This window comes from Curcuma longa, chromosome 12 (assembly GCF_044706935.1).
Source record: "Curcuma longa cultivar G26 ecotype Majalengka, Jawa Barat chromosome 12, ITB_CL_G26_1.1, whole genome shotgun sequence".
In the NCBI taxonomy this organism is placed as follows: domain Eukaryota; kingdom Viridiplantae; phylum Streptophyta; class Magnoliopsida; order Zingiberales; family Zingiberaceae; genus Curcuma; species Curcuma longa.
Window position 1 is genome coordinate 1,578,153 of NC_133872.1, and position 24,254 is coordinate 1,602,406.

The 24,254-nt window shown below is 37.2% G+C and overlaps 4 protein-coding genes and 1 pseudogene across 7 annotated transcripts; 2 read left to right on the forward strand and 3 right to left on the reverse strand.

Annotated features, from left to right (window-relative positions):
• The first annotated feature begins 374 nt into the window (after nt 1-374).
• Nucleotides 375-1,015, forward strand: LOC141843197 (large ribosomal subunit protein eL27x-like). The gene has a single exon (XM_074731237.1). It carries the CDS (start codon nt 430-432, stop codon nt 835-837), a length of 408 nt encoding a protein of 135 aa, XP_074587338.1. The 5' UTR covers nt 375-429; the 3' UTR covers nt 838-1,015.
• A 3,004-nt stretch (nt 1,016-4,019) lies between these two features.
• LOC141843272 (pentatricopeptide repeat-containing protein At2g15690, mitochondrial-like) lies at nt 4,020-5,829 on the reverse strand. The gene has a single exon (XM_074731329.1). It carries the CDS (start codon nt 5,827-5,829, stop codon nt 4,351-4,353), a length of 1,479 nt encoding a protein of 492 aa, XP_074587430.1. The 3' UTR covers nt 4,020-4,350.
• A 1,352-nt stretch (nt 5,830-7,181) lies between these two features.
• LOC141842934 (UDP-glucose 4-epimerase GEPI48-like) lies at nt 7,182-11,038 on the reverse strand. Of its 3 annotated transcripts, none has more exons than XM_074730925.1 (9): nt 10,835-11,038; nt 9,566-9,615; nt 8,972-9,107; nt 8,328-8,429; nt 8,020-8,247; nt 7,825-7,906; nt 7,617-7,699; nt 7,437-7,528; nt 7,182-7,310 (listed from the first exon to the last, which is right to left on the reverse strand). In XM_074730925.1, exons 1-9 carry the CDS (start codon nt 11,015-11,017, stop codon nt 7,205-7,207), a joined length of 1,062 nt encoding a protein of 353 aa, XP_074587026.1. In that variant the 5' UTR covers nt 11,018-11,038; the 3' UTR covers nt 7,182-7,204. The 3 variants fall into 3 exon arrangements, with proteins under 3 accessions (XP_074587026.1, XP_074587025.1, XP_074587024.1); XM_074730924.1 differs by having other exon boundaries at nt 7,617-7,702; nt 7,837-7,906; nt 10,835-11,017; XM_074730923.1 differs by having other exon boundaries at nt 7,182-7,328; nt 7,425-7,528; nt 10,835-11,017.
• Nucleotides 11,039-12,285: 1,247 nt separating this feature from the next.
• Nucleotides 12,286-17,489, forward strand: LOC141843523 (protein SAWADEE HOMEODOMAIN HOMOLOG 1-like). 2 transcript variants are annotated; one of them, XM_074731575.1, is made up of 7 exons: nt 12,286-12,480; nt 13,136-13,292; nt 13,418-13,487; nt 15,354-15,405; nt 16,732-16,875; nt 16,958-17,077; nt 17,210-17,489. In XM_074731575.1, exons 1-7 carry the CDS (start codon nt 12,409-12,411, stop codon nt 17,252-17,254), a joined length of 660 nt encoding a protein of 219 aa, XP_074587676.1. In that variant the 5' UTR covers nt 12,286-12,408; the 3' UTR covers nt 17,255-17,489. The 2 variants fall into 2 exon arrangements, with proteins under 2 accessions (XP_074587676.1, XP_074587677.1); XM_074731576.1 differs by lacking the exon at nt 12,286-12,480 and adding an exon at nt 12,557-12,647.
• A 446-nt stretch (nt 17,490-17,935) lies between these two features.
• On the reverse strand, nt 17,936-23,839 carry LOC141843360 (putative hexosyltransferase MUCI70; annotated as a pseudogene).
• Between the last annotated feature and the right edge of the window lie 415 nt (nt 23,840-24,254).

Below are 24,254 nucleotides of genomic sequence, written 5' to 3' on the forward strand. Positions count from 1 at the left end.
ATGTTTAAAAAATGAAATAGGACATTTTTTAAAAAATTAGATATTTCTATGCCAAATGAAAATAAAAATATTTTTAAAATTTTTCTCCTATTTTATAAAAATTTCCATTTTATTAATAGAATTAAAAATATATATTTCTTAGGAATTTGACATGGGTTTTCTGTAAATAGAGACCTTTTTTTCAGTCATTTTGAAAAATCGTATTATTTATTATATTTTGACTGTAAAATGTAATCCTAAAGACCGGCCCGTTCGATGATCTCTTTGAAGTTGATTGAAGCCCAAAAAGCCCATTCCCGGAGAGGGCAATTGCCAACCCTAACTTTGTACTATAAAAACTCTGTATCCCGTAGGTCGTGATTGTTTGAGCGGCGCAATTGGGGGGAGTCCAATCGGAGCATCGTCCTCGGCGAGGCGAAGGGGAAGAAAATGGTGAAGTTTCTGAAGCAGAACAAGGCCGTTATCATCTTGCAGGGCCGTTTCGCTGGGAGGAAGGCGGTGATCGTGCGTGCGTTCGACGATGGCACACGGGAGCGGCCCTACGGCCATTGCCTGGTGGCCGGCATCGCCAAGTACCCGAAGAAGGTCATTCGCAAGGATTCGGCGAAGAAGACTGCCAAGAAGTCCCGTGTGAAGCCGTTCCTGAAGTTGGTGAACTATAACCATATCATGCCTACCCGCTACACCCTCGATGTCGATCTCAAAGACATTGTAACCCTCGACACGCTCCAATCCCGCGACAAGAAGGTCACTGCTTCCAAGGAGACCAAAGCTCGCTTCGAGGAGCGCTTCAAGACCGGAAAGAACAGGTGGTTCTTCACCAAGCTCAGGTTTTAATAAAAACATGCGCCATATTCTGTTGTTTGCTGTTTTAGATCTCTGTCGATTTCGGATTCTGTTGAGTTTTGTCTATTGGGTTTAGTACGTTCTTATGGTTTGATGGATCGATTTGGTTCATGTGACAATTGAATGAATGTGATTCGTCTATAGAACGATAAATTTACTTTGCTTTTCAGTTGGACTACCATTGACAATGGATCTGCCTAATACTAGTCATTTTTCCAATCGAATTAATCATACGATTCGATCTGTTACGTATGGCTATTTCGGTATTATTGATCATTTTATTCTGTTTCATACACATGAATAAAAATAAGTCACAGTTAAGAGATTCTGCAATCATCTGTCATTTTAAGTAGCCAATGGTAAACATAATTGCTGCAACTTTGTTATTTCACTAGATTAGATTGAGCCATATTTATTGATTGAATTTTAGTACTTGTTTAGCTAGATGCTCAATTTCGATAAGTCAGTGGAATTTTGTTATTTGTATAGTAGCATGAACAAGATGAACTTGTTTTTTTTATCAACTATTATTTTATATATTGTATTAGGATGAAACACTATAGCTTAAGTCCACAATTCTAGAGTGTATGCTTATAATGCAAGGTTGCCTCGTCACAAGCTCTTGTAGCACAACTCTTTCCTCTTGATCGAGGAAATTGGCTACTTCTCTTTCCCGTTTTTCAACTTTTAGTTACATTGAAGTTAAATAAACGGTGTACAACCTTTTATGAAAGGTCAACAAGTTATGCTTGGGTAATACTTTGTTAGTCGTATTACTTTTATATATGTGTGTGTGTGGAATCTGTAGGTTTCTCCTGCACTCTACTATCTAATATGCTAATACAACATCTGCCGTTAAATGTGGGCATGACTATTGTAGCCCTAGCAGTCTCAAAATGCATATTCATGGGCAAATGTTCAAATATGTTGTAGGCATAATTTTGGCTTGTTCAATGTTATGGACACAATGCTTATAATGGCCTATATTTATGGTATGCAGCAATACTACACCTCAATTTATTATTTTTTATTGTTGTATAACAAGGAAAAGTAAAGATAAAAATAAGGACAATGAGAGCTTTCTCCTTTGAAATAGGATGTAAACCATGATCTGATGTGGAAAGGTAATACTATAGTTGAACATCATCAATAGGTTTTAGCATTTAGACATATGTAGCTCTATTTGTGCATATCATTTCAAAGATCTATCCAACAACCTTCAGAATTCAACCTTATTTGATATATATATTTATATATATGTGCTCTGGAAACAAATATATCATCTATCTTCCTTGGAAATCAGAGGTCCCAGATAGCTAGAGTTGAAGGGTCTAATGCCAAGCCAAGACATTTCTTAACCAACAGCAAGTGTAGTGACCAACTTGTACTATCACAGATTTATGAATCAACTATGTAAATTTTTTATTGATGGCACAATAATAGCAAACCCGCCAAGACCGGTCTCAAGTCTGGTTGCAAAAGGATGATAGTTGGCTAGTTAGTGTGGACTTTCACACAAACTGCAATGAATGATACAGTAATAGCATTAAGCACGATAGAGATCATAGTGATAGAACATAATTCTATGGTTTTTAATGTACTAAACTGAGTAATAGAAACAATTGATCGTCTGGAAATCTTTGTAGTGTGTTGTACGGCTGGCCAATTGAGTTTTATTTTGCTTGCCCTTGTTTGAGGGCATACGATGAATGCTGAAACATTCATCTTAAATTATTTTACCTGATAGCCTGAATTTATTACTAATAGAGGTGATTAGAAGGAAGTACAAGTGTGGGCTTGTAGGTCCGCAACCTTTGTTTATGCGCGATTTGAACAAATTGAGTTTTATCTCACGATAAACACATGATCAAGGACTCAATTGTGTATGGTGAAGTAACGATAAAGCTTCCGTTCACTTTGGCACTAGAAATGAGTGAGCACAAATTGTTAGACCTATCTTAATAGGGTCGGTACGGTATTCTTGCACATGCATCATATTTACGTTGCAAATACATTCGCTTACGAGTTATGGCAATAAAAATTAACGTGAGGTCAACATATTTTTTAATTTTGACCCTCTCACGCGATACTCTGAATCCTAGACCATCCACCATTCGGCTTGGGTTGAATCAAATTTGTAGTGTGTTTGATTTGAAATTCACATGAGGTCAACAAGTTATTGTATCACATGAGGCACATGAGGGAGATTGATTCAGTGGATCAGGCACAAAATTATAAGGTGGGTTACGTGGACTGAATGGGTACGATGGATTGACCGAAGCAGATTCAGAGAATTAAGTGGAAGGATAGGACCAACGAGGCGGGCATGCTCGACCGAACTAACAAGCTTAATGAATGGAGCAAACTCCGTGGACGAATTAAATTGCACAAATCAAATTGATTAAGTGGACAAGATAATTTTTTTTTATATATTGTTTTAGAGCAAACTCCGTGGACGAATTATAAGCATCCAATGTATAAGTACCAAACTATTCTATTTAAATGACGTTTTCCCCTCGTTATGAAAGTAGTTCTAATTTAATAATAAGTGCAAATTCGATGGAATGTCTCGTGCGAATTGGTGGTAGAGATGAATACTGGATGACAGATTTAGATAATCAAAATTCAATCGGAGTGAATTAAGTATTATTTTAAAATAAATATCTGAAACATCTCCAAAATCCAAATATATTATACTATACTTAGTTAACCCTCGGAGTCAAACAAAGCTTCTTGCGTAGCCTGTAAAGAAATCCCAAGGGAAATGCTCCACAAAGTGATTCTCTGATTTGGAGAAGGAATATCCACTGGGTTAGAGGATGAGGTCGAGGTCAACAAGGGAAGATCCAATCTTCACACTTGAGAAACAGTGTGTTTTGTGAACAAAAGTGGCTCGAAGGAGTGTTAATGTGGATTCCACTAGAAGGCCCATTCATGTAAATTTTTTCTAGTGTTCCCCTCCCCTCATATCACACACAGACAACCTCAGGAAGGAATCTCTCTCTGGCTCGCTCTATGAGCATATGCACTCAGCAAGACTTGTTATAAGCATATTCCAACATGAAACTCAAACTTAATCTAGCCATCTTGATCATAATAAGTATCCTAAAGAATTCTATAACAAATCCAAAAGATAAGTTACTCTCTGGAATTGTCATGAGCTAAGTCAAACTGTAAAACTGTAAAGTAGAAACCTATTTAAACCCAAAGTCCAAATGTGTACTACATATTTCATCATATGCATCTGATTGATGTTCATAATCAGTTTATCAAACGAAAACTACAATCCACATGCAACTGTTCAAGACACAGATGCACTCAGAGACATAGATAACTAATTAGTAGTAGATTTAAGGTTTAAGAACCGGTGAGTCCGCGGCATTGATGAAAAACCATGCAAATGCGCCTAGCCCAAATGTTTACCATCATGACGAAGAGGTCCATGTGCAGAAAGTATGCAAATTCAATGAAGAAAAGGTTTGGCGGTACGCGGGCTAAGAAGCTTCACCAGTAGTCACCACAAGAGCACTTGCCATCCTTGAAATGGTGAAATCGTTTATTATCCCTGACAATGAGCTCTCTTCCAACAATCCTTGACATGATCTTGATTGCGTTGTGACAGTCACCACATATTCTGAGATTCTTGATGATTCGTAATGGAGTCCTTGCAGGTGTACTTATCAGTCCATAAGCAATTGCCAACCTCTCACTGTGGTAGAGCAATGCCTGTTCCTTGGCTTCCTGATCAATATCATGGAGCACATATCGAGTATCTGGCACATAAACCTGTTCTTTCACCACCTTCTTTTCAATCTTTGGGGGCAACCGGTATTCTGCAAGCTTGTTCCTTCCTTCCAGCATGTTCAAGCCAGATCGTCGCTTGGCTGGAGGTGTTGGAATCTTGGATGCAACAGTCTTGGTAGGATCCATGGAAACCATGAGCTCCCCAGCTCGATCCTCAAGATCTATATCACCCTGAGCCCGAGCCAAATTCATCATCACTTCCCACACAGCAACCGGCGGTTCGAATGGCAACTTCTCGATGAAATCTAGTGCCTCGTTAAGGTGGCCTGACTTCCCAAGGACTTCAATTAAACCAATGTAATGCTCAATCTGTGGAGGAATCCCGTACTCCTTGCTCATGGACTCAAAATGGATGAATGCCTCTTCGATTGCCTCTGCGCTTGCACAAGCAGCCACGACAGAAAGAAAGGTCCTTCCATCTGGCAGCACTCCAATCTTCCTCATCTGCTCATACATCTGCAATCCATCATCACCAATGTTATTTGCAGCATATCCATCAATCATCAGATGCCAGGACTCCATAGTTCTATCAGGCATTCTATCAAACACTCGGCGTGCATCGACCATGCTGCCACACTTCGAGAACATCTCCAGCAGCTTGTTATTGATCTGGAGGTCAGCACGGAAGGGCGATCGGAAAAAGGACTCATAAATCTTTTTCAATTCTTCGAGATGCTTCGGGTCATAGCAGGCAGCGACAAGGTCGTAGAAGGTAGGAGGGTCAGGACAGATGCCCTGGCTCAACAAACCAACAACTTCCTTAAGCTTTCCCTCTCGGGCGAGGGCGAGAAGGTCAACAGGGCCCGGAGGAGGAGCCGACACGGGAGGCGGGTTGTCACCTATCGGGGAAGGGGGACGGTGGTCGTACGGCGGTGGAGGGCGTTGGTGCTGATTTTGCGGCGGCCAGTGATTAGGATTTCTGTGGTCCTGTGGAAAGGTACGGGGGCCGGAAGAATGGGGCGGCGGCGGCGGGGATGGGTGTCTCTGAAAGTTATTGGGGGCGGCGGCGGCGGCGGCGTACGTACTGCGGCACCGGGAGGCGAGGGTGGGGGAGAGGAAAGGCGATACCTTTGCGTTCGCAAGGATGGACGAGCGGAAGATCGGGAGGCGCCCCTTGAAGAGACTGGTGGCGAGCGTGATGTTACCAGCACGATGGATCGCCATGAACGAAGAAGCCATCTGACGGGAGGAATCCAAAACCCTACTACGCTTATCTTATAATGGACAATAAACTTTCACTTTGCCCCCCAACAGTTTCTAAATACTTTGTGGTACCAAAATGTTCTAAAAATAAAAATTAAAGTTTAGTTAAAGACCATTCCATTTTTTTTTAGAAAATTGGAAATTATTTTAAAGTTTTAGTTAATATATAAATCTAGCTTAGTATTTACAGTTTTAAAAATATTTTAAACTTTGTGCTAAATTTTAAATAAAAACTATTTAAGCTCTTTGCTAAAATTATACTTAAATCCTAAACTTGAATACCTTTAATCGTGTTGTTAAACTGGAATTATTAACGTTTTGTTTGGGAGGAGGTGAGAGAAGGAGAAGGAAGGGTAAATAAGGAGTGAGGGAAGAAGAGTTTAGGATTTAAGGAAAGAAAAGACAACTCTAAATATTATTTATTTTAATTTTATCCTTATTTTAAAAATATTAATTCTTAAATAATTTATTTAATCTAAATTTTTTAAATTTCTCTAGTGATCTTTTCACTCTTTCTTATATCAGTAAAGTTTTATAGAAATCTATATAAAAATATTAATTTATCCTTTGTTATACCAAAGTAAATAGATTCTATATTTTACATGTTTATGATATATGTATTCATTATTTCTTTAAATTTTTTATTTATTTAAGTCATAAATATTAATTTTAGTTGGTCTCACAATGGTTTTAACAAGAAAAATCTTAATTGATTTAATGAATTATATATATTTTTTTTCACATATACATTTATTTTTACGAAGTAAGATATTTTTATATTTTTATATATTTAACTTTCATTCTCTTTCCTTTCCTCTCAAATAACACATGTTTAACCTTCCCTATCTTCTAAACAAGGAGAACATAAATAGTTCTCTTCTTCTTTTTTCCATTAATAAAGCTTCTCTTACCCCATTCAAATAAAAATATAGACATGCCTTTGTGCACTAAGATATTTGTTGATTTTTATTTTTCAATATTGGCATTCCATTTTCAAATATTTTGGCCCAAGGGAAGTATTATTTGGTACCATAAAGTGAAAAACTAAGGAATTCCAACAGATCTAATTATTATAAATTTCATATCTTGTAATAAATAATATTCACGAGATCAAAATATATCTATATTAAAAAATACAACATTTCATTAGAAATTAACAATTTATTTTATTTTATGAACCAAACATGCCTCTTTATTCTAAAACTAGGCAAGTTGACAATCTAGAAAACATAACAGAAATAATCAGAGATATCAAAAATGACACACAGTCCGGGTACTAAAGAAGGAGAAGGAGAAGAAGAAGAAGAAAAGAAATCCACATTCAGACACTAAGTTCGTTGAATTGATCGAGTTATGTTGATGGAGCAGCGGACTCGTTTGGTTTCCCATATCCCCATGGATTCTTGCTAGCCCAATTCCATTGATCCCTACACATCTCTTCGATGCCATATTTTGCCCTGCAATAATAATAACACGTCGAGTTATTTTTCAATCACAAACGAACAAAACGGCAATTAAATATCTCGAATTTGCTTAAAAAAGAGTAGAACCACTATATTTGTATAAGGTATAATATCACGCACTTCCAATTAAGCTCTTTCTCTGCTTTGTTGGTAGATGCATAAACAGTTTCAGAGTCACCTGGTCGTCTTCCAGCCATAACCAGAGGAATTTTCTAAAAGAGAAAATAGCAGGATCCTTTATTTTTCCTGAATCATAACGTTTAAGGTGAATTATATGTATAAGTTTCAAGAGATCAGTACCTTTCCAGAAGCCTTCTCGAATGCTGCAACCATTTCCAAGACAGATGTTCCCTTACCAGTTCCTAAATTATAAACTTCGCAACCTGCTAATTGAAAAGCTATTCATGAGATCCATTCTGTCATGTAAGGGAGTTCAGGGAAAGCAAGGTTGTGAAGAACAAAAACTATAGAAGAACATGTTGCGAGTGAAGTTTCCAAATCCACGCACCTGTTTTATTACTCTGAAATAGTTTCTCTACGGCTGCAATATGACCATCTGCTAAATCGACCACATGAATGTAATCCCTTACCTGAAATTAGAGAGGAAATTTTGTAAGCAAGTAACCACTATCACATACTTTAGATTATTGCATCCTGTCTTGATTTCAGCACAGCATGAATCGAAGCTAGGTAAGATCATTACCCCTGTGCCATCTGTAGTTGAATAATCATTTCCAAAAACCGTGAGAGCAGGTCTCCTCCCAACAGCCACTTGTTGCACGAATGGCATGAGATTATTAGGAATTCCTCGAGGATCTTCGCCAATGAATCCGCTAGGATGAGCTCCGACAGGATTGAAGTATCTCAGTAAAACGATGTCCCATTCACTATCACCGCGTTGGATATCACGGCAAATCTCCTCGATCATAAGCTGTAGTAAAATAATAGTAAATGAATCAGTAAAGTAAATTAAATAGGAGAGATAAAGACAATAGGAACACATGAAGATACCTTAGTTCGTCCATAAGGGTTTGTAGCACATAAAGGAAATTCTTCGGTACAGGGCACTTCCTTTGGCCAACCGTAGACAGTAGCTGATGATGAGAATACAAGCTGTAAAAATTAGTTGCAAATTTTCAGTAAATTCAAGAAGTGCATGTTTAGAAGAAACCACTTTGTTGAGTGGCAAACCAAAATTTTTACATATTTTGTGAAGAGAACCATTACCCAGATAGAGAATAATATTTCTTAGACATATTTCAAAAATAAGGAGGTAGATCTTTAAAGCATGGTTTCTAAACAGGGGTTTGCATTATTACAGATTGCATAACTCTGAGAACTTAAGATATGGTATCAGCATAAAACAAGCACTATGTAGAAGAATCTAATGGACTAATATAGAGCAATAATTCTATGAAAAATTATCTACTCATGGTACTTAGATCTGACTTATCAAGACAATCATATTGCAAGAAATACTATATTTCTGTCATTCACTTATTTACATCAGCTTCACTGTTATTATAATTTTTTATTCTTCTGAAAGACACTTTCCATTATCACCAAGTTTGTTTTGTTAAATTACCTCCCATTCAAAAATCTGGTGAGTTTCACATGTCCCTTTCACAGCAAAGTCAAAAGTAGAATTATAATACCTTTTTGCATCCATGCTCGGCCATCGTTTCTAATAGAATGATTGTGCCAATAATGTTATTGTTATAATAAAGCAAGGGCTTTTGAACACTTTCTCCCACCGCCTTCAATCCGGCAAAGTGTATAACAGCATCAAATCTGCCAAGGAAATCAAAAGCATAAATAAAAGTTCATCATTATAACAAGAAAACTACTAATTACTCCTTAAAGAGAGGAATAACTAAGGACAGGCGCTCACAGTACAGGAGGATTATAAAACATTTATCCTTTATCCTTGACAAAATAATTGAACTCCTCTCCTTGTGGACACTGAGAAAGAAAGAGGTCGTTCAACATTTTCTTTCTAACTTGATTGTAAAAATGCTACAACATCCTTTAATTAATCTCCGCAAGCCACTAAAATGAATATAATTCATATTATGGCTGGCTGGCAATGGATTATCCTATCACCAAGACTTCCAATTGCAAACAAGATCCCTTTGTACGTGATGGCGCGATGGTAACTCCGTGCATGGAGAAAACCATATTAGCAGTAAAATTTATCTATTAGTCGCTAAAGTATTGGGTGCAATCATTATTGGGAAAAAAAAACTTACTTTGTTGTAGCAAAAAGTTTCTTCAGTGCATCCCTATCCCGAATGTCAATCTGCAGAAGCATAGAGGAAATGATTAATGAGAAACCAAGACCACGTGGGGTGTTATTCTAGTACATTTAGATTTTGCTCAAACCAAGACTGACATAAAAATAGAGAGAGAACAGGTTCGAAGAACAACGAGCAGCCACACTAACAAAAACATTATACGATGACAGTTATATTTTCTACTGAAGTTTTCATATATACATTATTGGAAATATGTTTGAGAAAGAAGAAGATAACATATCATTTCCCTGATACAGTAGCCAAAGATATACCATCAAACAGGACATCGGCAGAGTTGCATATTAAACGAAATACATATGCACGATCAGTTTCGGAGTTGCATTGAAGAACTTGGGGTAAAATAATAACAAAAGATTAGAGAATGAATATATGTATGTGGAAGAAAAAGAGATGCACTATTAATTAAAGAAACCGATCGATGGATCAAAAGCATCACATATTTAAGTACAGTGGTGTATTGCATCGTCCACTAAGACGTAAGAAGCCAAACTGGCTAGGTTTGTCATAGAGATGCGCAAATAGATTGAAGAGATGCACCTAAGAATCCACCCTCCGAAACAACAATTCCGATTTCCAAGGACAGAGGAAAGCATACAATGGCGATCCACAGATATGATTCCCACAGTAAGGCATGCTGCATATTTGTCAAAAAGAATGCGACGATTTGGAAAATTCATGAGAATAAGGTGCAATTTGCAGGACTGGACACGAGAAAGTGTATCAACCAAGCGATTTGACATCAGATACACAACAAGTGTCCGTCACAAGATAATTGAGGACTACTGAAATGAGTCAAAACACTTGGTATCCTAGCAATTAAAGATGAAGAAACCGGAAGACACTTATCGCCATCAAAAATAAAGGGGGGAAACGAACAACGTGACGCAACCATCAACAGTGCCGCTGAATTTCTTCCATTGAAAAAAATGAACGACAATTCGTAAGTAAATCATGTAATGTTATTCCTCAGAAAACCATCCACGTTTGCCACAATCTCTGTTACTCAAAAAAAAAAAACATCAATCGCGAAAAGTAATAGTTAAAGCTGCGCAAGCGACTCGAATCGACAAATACACCCAAAAATCAAACCTTGCACAACATCCAAAAGCACAAATTTCTACGAGGACATCCACCCCGATCCAAATACCCTAAAATCCCGCTTCGGGAATCAAAGTGCAAATTAAAAGAAAACAAATCGAATACCTTATGGAAGGTCAGGTTCTTGCCGCAGTCCCCGGCGAGTTCGGAGACGCGCTCGAGGGAGGCCTCCGAGGAGTTGTCGAGGTTATCCACCACGGAGACGCTGAATCCAGCGAGGAGAAGCTGCACCACGGTATGACTGCCGATGTAGCCGGCGCCGCCGGTGACCAAAATTTTCTTCGCCATGGCGTATCGAGTCGGAGGAGCTGCGAGGAAGAGACGAGAAACGTGTGCAATCAGAACAAAATAGTAAGGGTTTCGTAAGATTGGGAACGAAAAAGGAAGGAAAGCAGCGAAAGCAACGGCGGAGAGACCAGAGTGGGGGAGCGGGAGCGACGGAAGCGGGAGAGCGAGAACGGCAAGCGAGGGAAATGAAACGCGTGTGCGTGTCTATTTATAGTCGCTCTTCTCGTCCTATAAATATTCCATTTTAAGGTAAAGGGTAAAAAGGACCAAGCAAATTTTTATTAAATAAAAAATAAAAAATAACGCCCCATTTTCAAAATCATTTATTCTACCCTTCTAAATAAGTTAACAAATAACCATAAAATCATAGTTTAAATATAAATATTCAGAAAATATTATAATAAAGCCTCCTTGATTTTAAAATCATAAATGCGCTGCTATTATTATCATAAATTCCAGCAATACTATTATTTGATTATAGCTGAGATAATTAAATAATACCATAGCATGCTATTAAATATTACTAATGACTCCCAAATTACTTCTTTTAAATATGCTAATCCCAAATTAATTGTTTTGAAAGTTTAATTAATTGTACGCAGTAGAATTCACTTTGAGGAGAAGAATTCCCTGTGACGAGATTGACTTTAGATTCATTCCCACGAGTTGACCTACTTTAAAGCAGTGTTCATGAAGGTGAAGTGACTTTGGATCTCGTGTTACTTAAGACTGATCCAACAAGTGATATTTAGTAATGTGCAAGGAAAAAACATTGTTTAAAATTGAATCTAACAAGCTTGAACAATGAGTAAATTATGCAGTTGAAGTGATATTTAATTATAAGAAATAGATTGGTTAATTACCGACCGAAATAATTCTTACGATCCGATCAATCGAACCATATTTCTTTTGAAAAATAAGTGATGATGTATCACATGCATCTTATGTAGAGGTCTAAAGAACCACCTCGAGTTATATAACGTTGGAAGATTCATGTGAGTGAATTGAAGGAAGTGGCACTAGCTGTAAGCTTTGTGTGATCTTCAACGATATGTCATTTAACTCTTTTTTTAAATAATAATTTGGATTATTTATTTGACTCCATTGGAATGGCCCTGTTGACCCGTTGACTCTGTGCTTATTGGGCTTTGGGCGTCCGAGAAATAACGGGCTTTCCTGGAAATGGCCCATTATTTTTAAATTAAATCGAAGAGATTATTATGATTCGAAAATTTTGATTTAATTTCGATTATTATGCGAACCGCAGCGGAAACCCCGAGCCGTTCCTCTTTCTCTCGCTCGACGTCTTCTTCGCTGCGATCGCTCCTCTTTCCCTTTTTCCGATCGATTCTTGATCGCCGGGCTACAGTTCTGTACTTCTCCTCCTCATCATGGGGCGAACGCTCCGCAGCTCGCTGAACCCCAAATCCAAGTCGGCTTCCGTATCAAGATCATCGGAGCAGGTTCCTCTCTTTTGCTAGCTTGCCTAGCGCCCTTCTTTGAGTTTTTGATGCTTTTCCCCCCTCTTTAGGTCGTCGATGGAAAGATTTCTGTCTGTTACGGATGGTTTTGAAATCTGAACGGCATTCGTCGTTCGTGTTTTGATCTCCTGATACAAGGCCATCATATGGTTCGTTTTCTTGGCTCCAACATTCAAGTTTGCGCCATTCTTTTGCAAAGAGGTTCTTGGGCTCTCTGCGAGTACCTTTCTTTCCGCTATATCAGGTCTTTCTAAGTTGGGTGTGGCTGATAACAGTAGTATGAGTTTTGCCCGAAGTTAACTCTTACTTTTCGTCATTCAAATGGTTTTCCCTGTTGCTACGTGTAGCTGTTGTGCTTGGTTATTGAGTTGTATGCACGTGTAAGAGCATGGATAACTCCTATTAGACGGAATACTTGTCGACTGATTTTGAAAAGAAATATGATAGGGAAACTTCCCAAATTAAACTGCCTTTTGTTATTCTTTAGTTTTATTTTCTCTACTTCAAGTTTTTTACTTGTATGCAGTTGCTTCTGTTTTAAATATAATGCAATAGATAAAGTTAACATAGGTATTTTAGAATTTAGATACCTCATTCTACACGAGCTGAACCATATTTCCTTTTCTTGATTATGAAGAATGGAGTGGTGCAACCAACTAAACCTAGCAAGCAAAAATCTGAAGCTGAAGTTGGTTCTTCACCTGCTGTTTCAGAAAATGTAGTTGTTGTTTCAGAAAATGTCGTTGCAGATTCAAGCCTAAGTGATGCACCTGATACCTCTGGCTTGCCAAAAGGTTTTCGAAGTTCTTTTGGTTTTTTTTTTTCCTTTTCTTGCTTCTTTGACATGATAGTGGACATACTTTATGCTGTAATTTATGAAACCTGATATGTATAACTTTACCTTGTTCCATTATTCCAGAGAGTGAGGAGAAAACAGCAGAAGTTGCAGAGCTGGAGTTTGAAGCCAAATCATCAAGAGATGAAGCTTGGTACGAATATTCAAAAAGTCTGATTATGGTTTGTGTATGTTAGAGCTGCAATAGTCATCTGTTTGTTTTTTCTATTCGCATGTATTCAATTAGAACTGTTATCTTGTCTATTCAATTTAAGTACCCTTGTAGATATCCATTGTTTATCAGGGTTTGAATTATTTCAATTTTTTCTTAAATCATAAGTTTGTAGAAAGAAGCACTATTTTCCTTGGTGCCAACATCCCATATCAGTGTTGGGTTTGGTGGCATATTGGGGTACTTCTGGCTATTGTCCAACAGTTAAATAAATCTTATTTTATAATTTTTTAGATAAGGATGGTTTTTACAGTGATAGTTGAAATTTCATGATGGTTGCAAATTCCTCACTCCTACAACATTTTGTAGCCTAGAAAATGTCATGAGATGAGTTTAAAGGCTAGGGAAACAGAGCTTGTAGAGAAGAAGCTTTCTTCTTGGGGAGATTTTTTTTGGTCTCTAAAGAGCACTAGAGGTAGTCCACTTTTCTCTATCGAAGTTAAGTCTTGGAAAGATTGAGAATCTCTTGTATATGGTGTGGATAGCACTTGTATCCAGTTTCTATTGTACTTTTGTTCATATTAAATAGAATTGTATTATCTTTGTAGATGCAAACTTATATTTAGGGGTGCCCATTATTCATTTCCAATCAAATAGAGTTTAAATTTTAATATAGTATTTGTTTTTTAACAAATTGGCTCGCTTCAGTTTGGATTGACTGAAGCATAAAAAACTCAATTCAATTTTAGTTTGATTATTTGAAAACCAAACCAAACCAGAATTATACTAAATTTACCATTTTAAAATAATAAAATGTACATTTCTTATTGGGATTCAGTAAGAATCATTTAATATCTATAAAGTTTACATTAAAAATTTGCATTATGACAATTTAATTTGATATGCTATATTTTAGAAGATAAAATTTGATTTTGAAAGCTTACAATTTAATAATAAAGCCAAACAAATTTATTATATAAATGCAAATCCAATTCAACATGAACCAAGACAAACCAAACAGACAATTATGGTTTTGTTTGAATTTCATTTGCAAGCTTTGTTTTTTTCCAACTTCTAAAAAGTTGATAGCAAGAATTTGATTTGCCTAATTTAATCCCAAAACTGAATGGACACCCCTACATATGTTGAACCACTAACCGCATTAATTGCTCTTGTTTGTCTTAGTGTGTTTGTGTTATTCTTCCAAGTGTGACCAAAAAATTCATCACGTGGGCTTTTAGTGGAGGATATTCCACATTCTAGAGACCATATTTGGATATTCAAGTGTATGGTTTGAGATGGTGACAGAATCTACCAAATGGTGCCAGAATAGTTTTCAACCCCATCCATTGATACCAGAAGCACTTGTAATCTCAACAAGTGATGTCACAGCTGAGGTTGTCAAATCTTGGAGTTGTTTGAACAACAAAATCTATCAAGTGATACTAGAGTAGTCTCCAATTGTTGCCCATGTTATCAGACACTTTTGATCCCCAACAATTAAATCTAGCAATGTAACAAACCAGCATACTGAAATAGAGATGAGGGGTGATACAATTAAATTTTATAATGTTACATAAATCTATTAACCTCAAAGATATATTGTGCCCACATTATAGTTTATGAAAAAAAGGGTATATCCTCAACAGTGAAAATCAGGAAAGGTGGTGAATGTTGCATAACTTCATGAAAATTTGTTACTAGGGTTAAGTAGGTTAAATTTAATTTACTTGGCATTTATATGGATGGCAATGAAGATCCTACATGTATGCTGACGAAATTTCTGTCACTTTCTAATTTTCTTGACTTTTACAAAGATGTGTGACGATTTTTTTTCTCCTTCTGCAGGTATGATGTGGCTATGTTCCTTGCACATAGGGTTCTCAATTCTGGCGAACTCGTAAGGATATTATAATATCACTATTCTAGAGTAACTTTGGCTGTAATCTCATTTAGATGTTCATTCATACGTTGTTTATAATACAGATCGGTAAGTACTGAATGGTATTTGGCCCAACAAAACAGAAATGGACCTCAGCTATGTACCTAGGTTGCCTTTTTATTTTGATACCAAATTCTATGAGAAGCATATATATTGGTGCCAGACCAGTTTGGCAGTTGCTGAAACTGTTAATAAACTGCTTTACACTGCATAATTTAGCAAATTTTTTTTTGAGATAAACCTAAGTGACTAAAAAATGTGGTAAGATTGTTCAACAAAATCTTATTGGTTTGCTTAGTGAGTCACATTCATTAGGTGATGGCTTCTATGTTTACTAATCATATATGGACGCCTTTGTTAAAGTTATGCAATTGCAAAGATTCACATCAATGAAACATGATGATGCAAAGAAGACAATCTCAAATATTTTAGCCCTATCACTAACATTCAAATGTCTGGTTTTAGTTGAGAACTAATATTCATATGAACAGTTATACTTGTTTGATTTGAGTCCTGCCAAAGATCCAATTTAAACTCATTAACCCATTGTTTTTCTCCCTGCCCTATTCCTGATCAGTAACTCAAGTTCGACCAGAGGAAAAAAATCCATCGCAGCCCCCTTTCCCCTCTCAACCACCAACTATGTCTTGTGTAGGAGGAAGACCATGTGTAGGAGGAAGACCAGGCTGCACACTCGTGTTAGTGATTGTCTCCCCAAACTCCTCTGCAAGATCCATGCAACTTCAACCGCTTCCACTCCCTTTCCCCAAATTTCTTGCAGCAGGCCCTCTCTATTATGTTTGCAATACTTCCCCTCCCATTTGTCTTGTAAGTTGTCCAATGTCAAGGGTTGCTTCTGCACGTCTTCTTTCATCCCTGGTCCTTGTGTCAGTTAGTTTCTATGGATTGAGCATCATCAGTCAGTGTTGGTAGCAAGCCTCGCAGCAAGCTAAGAGATTTTTACTACCTTGGAGGGCAGTGGACAGATGCATTACGAAATGCCCTTTATTCTGCTTTGTTTCTTCTACCTACAGAGAGTCAAGTGCGCCCCAAGAAGTTCAAGGTTGTGTTGCTTAATAGTCGAACTAAACAAAGCAACTTTATTAATGAAACTTTGAAATATTTGGTTGAACTTATGCTTGACAATAACAACTTATTGTGTTAAAATGGACAAGAACTAGAGATATGATTATCTGTTGCCTGACTCCAACTTGGACAGAACTGAGATATTTAAGGCTTTTAAAAGAATGATTTGTAGTGGAGCTTTTCTTTGGTTGTTGGCAGGAAGTCCGTGTGAGGTTTCAAGGTTTTGGTGCTGAGGAGGATGAATGGGTGAATGTCAAGAATGCAGTCAGGGAACGTTCAATTCCCTTGGAGGCCTCAGATTGCAGAAAGGTTCGAGTGGGTGATCTTGTCCTTTGTTTTCAGGTACGAAGTTCACAGAGACTGAGTAAACTATAATTCCTTGCACTTTTGATGGTAAATTAGATCAACTTGTGTGCTATATCAGGAAAATAGTGATCAAGCAATGTACTTTGATGCGCATATTGTTGAAATAGAAAGGAAGCTTCATGACATAAGGGGCTGTCGCTGCCTCTTCTTGGTCCGCTATGATCATGACCAAACCGAGGTGACCTACATTATTTATTTCCTCCCCCATTGTAATCATTTGTGCTCATTGCAGTGCTCACTCTGAGGTCCTAAACCATGCCAATTTAATGTTCTGATATTGCATCTTTTCACCATTGCAATTAAAATTCAGGAGAAAGTTCACGCGCAAAGGTTGTGCCGCAGGCCGGCATATTGACTGCTTCTCAACTGATGTATCAATGGTTCTGGGCCTTGTGGCAACTGAAACCATGATCTTTTTTGAGCTGCAAGGAGTCGATATATTTTGTAAAAAACTCAACTTGCACTTCGCAGCGAACCTGCTTTTGCTTTATAAAAATCCAAGTGGTTACAAACTTTCAATAGCTTGTAAATTATGATTTCGCCATTGGATTCTTTATTTTAGTTATTCTCTTGCACGTTTTATGGCGATACTAGGAACACTGATAAGTAAAACCAGCTGTAGTAGTTGTGTTGCTGTTGCAATTGCAGTAATCTTTGAAGTAGATTTTTCTATTTCTGAAGAGATATTACAGATAATCACTACTTACATGTTTACAGTTAATCACAGTAGAAAGTAGCTTGTTGCAGAGTGACACAGGCAGAGGATAGAAGCACAAATATACATTAGGAAAAACAAAACAAACCCAAAGCAAATAGTGTCTCTTGAATTAAATGATCTGTCGATTTTGCAGGTGGACTTTCTGATTAGTACCACAAACTAATGGCCACAATATTTTTTTCACTAGAAATTCCTGTAATTACGAGACAGTATTTCCTAAAATCAGAATAACATGGAAATGAACAACTCAAGCAGGGCAAAAGTTTTCTTCAATATATCCATATCCATGCTACTTATTTTCCCATCAGTTATTTATAGTTGAAAAAAAAATGAATTACTATGAACAGTTCGTCATCGAATTAACAGAATGCTATGTTAAAGAATGGAGCCATACTAAGTGGTGCTGTTCGTAATACCCCTCACAGAAGGGCGTGAATAAAGAATTATGCAAGACATCAGGGTGCACTGCTATCTTTTCCAGCGGTCGATCTTTGGATGATGATGCCTCGAGCTGGACCTTTTGTCCCTCCCATGCCTTGTGGGAATATTAGTCGGCAGCTTCCTTGATGGAGGAGGAGGAGCCCTTGCAATCCCATTTGGTAGGGTCCCTGGAATTGTTTTAGAAGGTGGTTCGTTTGTTACTGCCGCAGGTGGTGGAAAAACTGAGGCAATGAGTGTTTTCCGTTGTTCCAATAAGTCTCTGTGGTATGCCTGCATAATGGTAGTATGTTTCAGGAGATTAAAACAATCTCTAGGCAATTGTCACTAGAACAAATCATAGCATCGATCACATCCATGAAAAAGCATGAGTCAAATTAACTATGACAGCAAACGATTCTTTCTTTTGACAAGGCATTACCTGAACGACAAAATTGCGCCTTTCACAGTCCAGAAACATGTTAATTGTCCAATTCACTTGAGACATTAGCTTATCCCTGACGGTACTAAAGCTGATTTGATCCCTAGAAGTAAAACGGTCGACTTCATTGAACCACAGACAAGTGAATAGATTGGTAATGGGTATATGCTCTTTGATGATCACGCACCCCTCAGGGACATCTGTGAAATAAATATAATTAATTAGCATAAAAACTTATTAAAACCTATAAACTAAATCCATAGTATGAGAATTTATTACTCACCACTTGTTATTGGAAGCTTGGATGAAGAATAAGGTGTTAAACCCTCTTTCTTATAAAATTCAATTTGAAAATCAATGGATGCATTGTCATACTTTCCGGCAGCTCTGTTGGCCTCTGCTTCTTCAAAAACATCAAAACGCCGATAGTGCCGGGAAATTGCAAAAGTGTAGTTCCTCCGCCACAAGAATCTGAAATCCAATCAAGTTCATACTAGCATATATATTTGATATTTGAAATTCTAATTGTTAGGTTCAATAAAACATCATTTCTTTTCCAGGTTGATCATCATTTTCAAATAAAATTGCCAATTCCATAGAAGTTAGAATGAATATTAGGCTATAAAATGGCTTTGGCAACACGAGGCAAAAATGAAGATAATTACTAGAATAACAATCATTCACATAAATGAAGCCATGCTAAGTCCTAGGTTAAATTAATTTTTCAGACAATAAAATATTCAAACAAAGCATTAATCTACATCCCAAAGGAACTTTGGAAGAACCAAGAATTACCTGATCGAATGTAGCATACATTAGCATAGTAAACATATTATCATAATAATATGCTGAACCATGACAGGCATCATAAATCAACTTAAATTAACAGCTTTTCATAAACAAAAACATATCAGATCATTTCAACTGCTTCTGGTCATGTTATTCTCGTACATGAGAAGATAATTGATAATTACAACTATCTGTGACTTTGGAATTCTACTCGTTCTACTTCAATATAACCTATTTATCCCTGTTTATAAGAAAGAAATACATACCATTTGTAGCTACCAAGAGGTCTGCCAATTATCAGAAAACACAAGACTACATGATACTTTGAATTCTTACAGACACAATGATACGGATATAACGAAGCCCATGCCTAACACGTTAAAGTTTATTATCTCAAATACTATATTAGTGAAGTGATGAGTATGGTTAGCCTTAGTTGTTAGTAATTAGTATTTGTCATGATTATAGTGCGGTAGCATCCATTTACATTCTAGCATGAATACAAGAAAGGCATCAAAACACAAACGAAATTATCTTATCTTCTCTCTCTCCCAGGATCTCATTGAGCTCTCTTGCCTCTTAACAACCTTCACTCATGATATCTGAGGACTGTACTATATACTTAGTTGACTGTAATACTCTACCAAAATAGAATTTGAACTAGAATAGTTAGTGCACTTGCAAGATGATGATAAAAACAAGTACACAAAACATACTATGCATCTAATAATCAATTACTTCTAAAGCACAATACAGAAACTTAAAACCTATTTGTTGTTCATTTAGAGAGAGTGAAGCATAATGGAGGCCGTCAAAATAATGAAGCATAATGTAGAACACTAAAATATCCTATCATTTAAGTTGATATACTTAAACCTACTTCAGACAAACTATGCGGTTAATCATGGATTCTTTTAGGACAAGAAGCATTCTCTTCAATCAGGCATACCTCTCAAGAACTTGATAGGGATCCACAACAAGCTCAAGTTTCCCATCGATCCAAAGAGAAAATCGGACATTTGGAAAAAGCCTATGAAGCAAAAGTTTTGGAACCTGACACACATGTACTAGTCAGAAATTATCTTATAAAATTAACATGATATAAACAAAATTAGATGAAGGTCAAACGATAGAATAAATGTTTTATAGCATGATGAAAATGTTCAACAATCTGCCCACAAATTCATAAGATCCTGTTTTAACAAGGCCCAATGGTCTAACAATGACTGACTATGTAGGAGTCACAACTGCAAGATTCTCTTCTTAATTGACAACAACAGTCACAAAACTGCTTTCACAATGTGACAGATTTACGTTGTGACTGAAGTACCATTATCACTAGTTTAAATGAATTTATACATACAAGAGTTGAATGGAAGGTGTAATGGTTAGAAACAGGTCAAAGAAATTATATTCAATGTAATAACAAATGATTCAATCAATCAATGTAGTCAAAAATAATTTAATTAATTTGAATAATGATAATGATATTGACTTGCATAGATCTCAATGGAAGAATAAAATTATATAGTTGATCCCCGGGAGTATAGGCCGAACACAGCTTGATGTGAATTATGACAGATCTAAATAATACTGGTAAAGGCTGACTTGCCAAATCTGGACTCCCTGTGCAAAGTATAAACCACCCTAGCTTTGAATTCTTAAAGTTTTACTCTGTATAATAGACACAGAGATCTTTGTTTGTAATTTTCAGCCAATATAATAATTAAGTTTTCTTGGATATGTTGGTGTGATCTTGATAAACAAAGCTTCAAGCTGTAGATACCTAAATTTAGATCCCTCTAACTCCTCATGGGAAAAAAATTATAGAATTGCATGAAGTCGAATTTGAGACAGCCTACATCATTTCAGTGTATGCCAGATCCATATCAGAAACAAAGTGGCAGAGTAATCAGTAATTTTGAACAACATACTTCCTAAGCACAATTTTCAGTATATATCTTCTAAGGACTAAAAAGGGTCATGAGAATTTAAACTAATCAAGGATTTATGAGAAATAGTGTACCTTTCCATTACGCCTTGCATCTACATAAGGAAGATTTCGTACCACCACCACTTTCCACAAACCAACTCTTTTGATATCAACTAGGCCACTAGAATTTTTTATGTATGTTTCAGTTTCTTCGTCAACAAACATATAGAAACATGCATTTTTCTTTGCAAAATCACTGATATTCTTAGGTTGTTGCAATATATCGTAATTCCCTGTTCATCAAGATGGAGATAAGTAAATCCACAAGTCCATCATAGGGAGACAAAAACGACAGGGATAGTCCAAACACTTTACCAAAAATAGCAGAGGCTACAACAACATCATGACATTTCTCCATCTCAAGAAGATCAGCTTCGTCTATGTCGAAGCCAGTACCTTGACCAGGTTTCTTCCCCTTGGCAAATCTGACAAATAGTAGTTTACATTGTCTTAGACAAATATAGAAAGGTAGAACTTTCAGCCCACATAAATAAGAACATTCATTTAACAACTAAAATAGTCTGATCATATATTGATGTTTCAAGTGATTAAAATATATCAAGTCACTGCATCTAAGCAAAGAAATGGACCATCAAGGAGTGAACCATACCCACAGTGCACTCTCATTGATTCCTTTAAATTGAAAGATTCAGTTCTCTCCTGTAATGATGGATGTCCTCCAAATACCGAACCACTGTTTGACTCATTTGCTATCAAATCGTCTTCTAAAACATAGCTTAAATTCTTAAGAATAGGCGAAGCTGAAGGTAATGGTGGCATAACGAACACAGCCTGCTCTACTGGAACATAACACACTGGGCATGCTGCAAGAGATAATGTGAAAACTTATAAAAATACTTAAATAACCAAAGTGCTGCTTTCCAAAATAGCAAGTCAAGACATACGGCGTGGACCAGTGCGCTTCTTGTCTGCTGGTGGTGGAGGAAGAGAAAAAGTTTCACAAGGATGAGGTATTGAGAGAAGCATCATAGCAGAATGCTGAGTTGAATTGTGATTAATTCCAGATTTTTCTATAGAACGGGTAGCAGTATTGACCTTAGGTTCTTTAGCAGGAAGAATGGAAGGCCTATCATTATTCAATAATGGGCTTTCAGGAATTACTATATTCTGGGCATAATCTGTGAATCCCTTGTGAAAATCAAGTCTTTCAGATTCATTGACTGAACTTGAAGAGGTGTCAAAATTTGTTTCCTTTGGAGCAATAAAGGCAGGCCTGTCAATATCTGATGTTGGCTTGCTAGGATTTACAAAGCTTAATACATGATCTGTGAAACCCATGCCAGAGTTAGAGCTTGCTGACGCATCTTCATCTGAAATTTCAACAATAAATTGCTTTAAACTATGCCAATAAACAATTTAACAATTCCAACAAAATAAAGTGAAGAGAGTTGGTAAATAAAGGTCATAGATTATTCAAGATATTTATTAGCAGGTTGTCCTTTGGTGTATGATCCTTGTAAAGTTTAACTCGTGCCTATCAACAAAATCATGGCTAATTAACAAGATATATCCAAACCAAATACAATTGGTTGAAGCACAATGAATACTTCCTAGATTCTAGGTGGATTATAAAAAAAGCTCTTTTTTTTTGCACCATATCCATGATGAACAATTCGTGTATGACTGAATAATTTTCTTATAAACCTAAACTTATTGAATCTGCGATTCTGCGTAGGGAAATACAACAACAGATAACTCAGAAGTGGACAGAAGATGAATTTGAGGTGCTTCTCCGTTTTAAATCAGAGACATCAACAAGAGCGATTGTTAGATAATGATGCCGTCAAAGCACATTTAAGTTAAAACGTGCCTGCTAATCCATCATGCACGACATAAAGGTTTGAACAAAGGCAACGAATGAAAGAAACCAAACCTTTGCTGAAAAGGGAAATGAACGAAAACACAGCAACCGAGACAACGAGCAAGAGCAGCATCCCAACCTTTCTCCTCCCTGCAAACTTGCAGATTCTAACCCAGATCCTCTCCTTTTCTCTTGATCCAGAAAGTGACATTTTGGCAGGCTTGCGGACTGTGACAGGCGGCAACTGAGATGGAAAAATAGAACCGTTCTGAGTTTGTTGCTGCAATGATCCATAACTCCCCGATCGCACACCCAATGACACTCCGGTCATTGCCCCTCCCAACCCAGATGCCGCCCTCTCATCTCCCTTCGTCTTCAAAACAAAAAAACAAAAAAACAAAAAAAAAATCCTCTCAATGAAGAACCAAGAACTTCAAATCCGCACTCTCTGGCAAAGACCAGTACACAAGAACGCCTAATACAAGAAACCAAGTGCAATTCTTCACAAACTCCAGCTTAAATCCAACTTGCCGTCCACAAAAAACGCGCCTTTTACAATCGAAACAAATCTATACACCAATATCTTTCAAAACACGATCTCCCTCGCCCTTACCCCACGGGCTCGGACAGTGGGAATGCGAAGCAAATGAGAAGCGAAAGGAGACCAACGGAGAGAGAGGCAAACGGATCGGCAGGACAGAAAATGGCGGTGACGCGGTCGAGGATTTGGGCTTCCGCTCGGGGACCGACGCTCCGAACCCTTCTGCGCGTCTTCGCAACAGGCCAGTGGGGAGGAACAGCCCAATTTTATCACGCGCACCCGAATGCCTGAATCCAGAAGCGGGACCCAACGGACAATGAAAATCAGAAAAAAGGTAAAAGTCAGGGTAAACTTCTAGGGCAACGCCTTTCTGCGGAAAGTTACGAACCGCCGTTGGGTCCGCTTTACGATCGTCCCAACACGTATCTTGAGAAAATCTAACGGTTCATAATCCCCTAACCGGCCGTTCCCGGTTTCTCCATGCTGACGACGTCACGGGCAACCGGTTCGAGTGACGTCGACTGGCAGAGAATAATTCGATCTCTTATTTAAAAAAAACAAATAGAAAAAGGGAAAATGATATATAAAAAAAGCATTCATTTAGTGAAAAATAAAATAAGGCAGGCATGTGAA

Bases quoted from the DNA above. Each gene is read 5' to 3' on its own strand.
- LOC141843523 (XM_074731575.1), top strand. From the start codon at position 12,409: ATGGGGCGAACGCTCCGCAGCTCGCTGAACCCCAAATCCAAGTCGGCT. The intron at 15,406-16,731 runs GTAAGGATATTA...GGTTGTTGGCAG, and splicing joins TTCTCAATTCTGGCGAACTC to GAAGTCCGTGTGAGGTTTCA. The intron at 16,876-16,957 runs GTACGAAGTTCA...GTGCTATATCAG, and splicing joins ATCTTGTCCTTTGTTTTCAG to GAAAATAGTGATCAAGCAAT.
- LOC141843197 (XM_074731237.1), top strand. From the start codon at position 430: ATGGTGAAGTTTCTGAAGCAGAACAAGGCCGTTATCATCTTGCAGGGC.
- LOC141843272 (XM_074731329.1), bottom strand. From the start codon at position 5,829: ATGGCTTCTTCGTTCATGGCGATCCATCGTGCTGGTAACATCACGCTC.
- LOC141842934 (XM_074730923.1), bottom strand. From the start codon at position 11,017: ATGGCGAAGAAAATTTTGGTCACCGGCGGCGCCGGCTACATCGGCAGT. The intron at 7,907-8,019 runs GTAATGATCTTA...CTCTAATTTCAG, and splicing joins CAACTACAGATGGCACAGGG to GTAAGGGATTACATTCATGT. The intron at 7,700-7,824 runs GTGCGTGGATTT...TTCAATTAGCAG, and splicing joins ATTTCAGAGTAATAAAACAG to GTTGCGAAGTTTATAATTTA.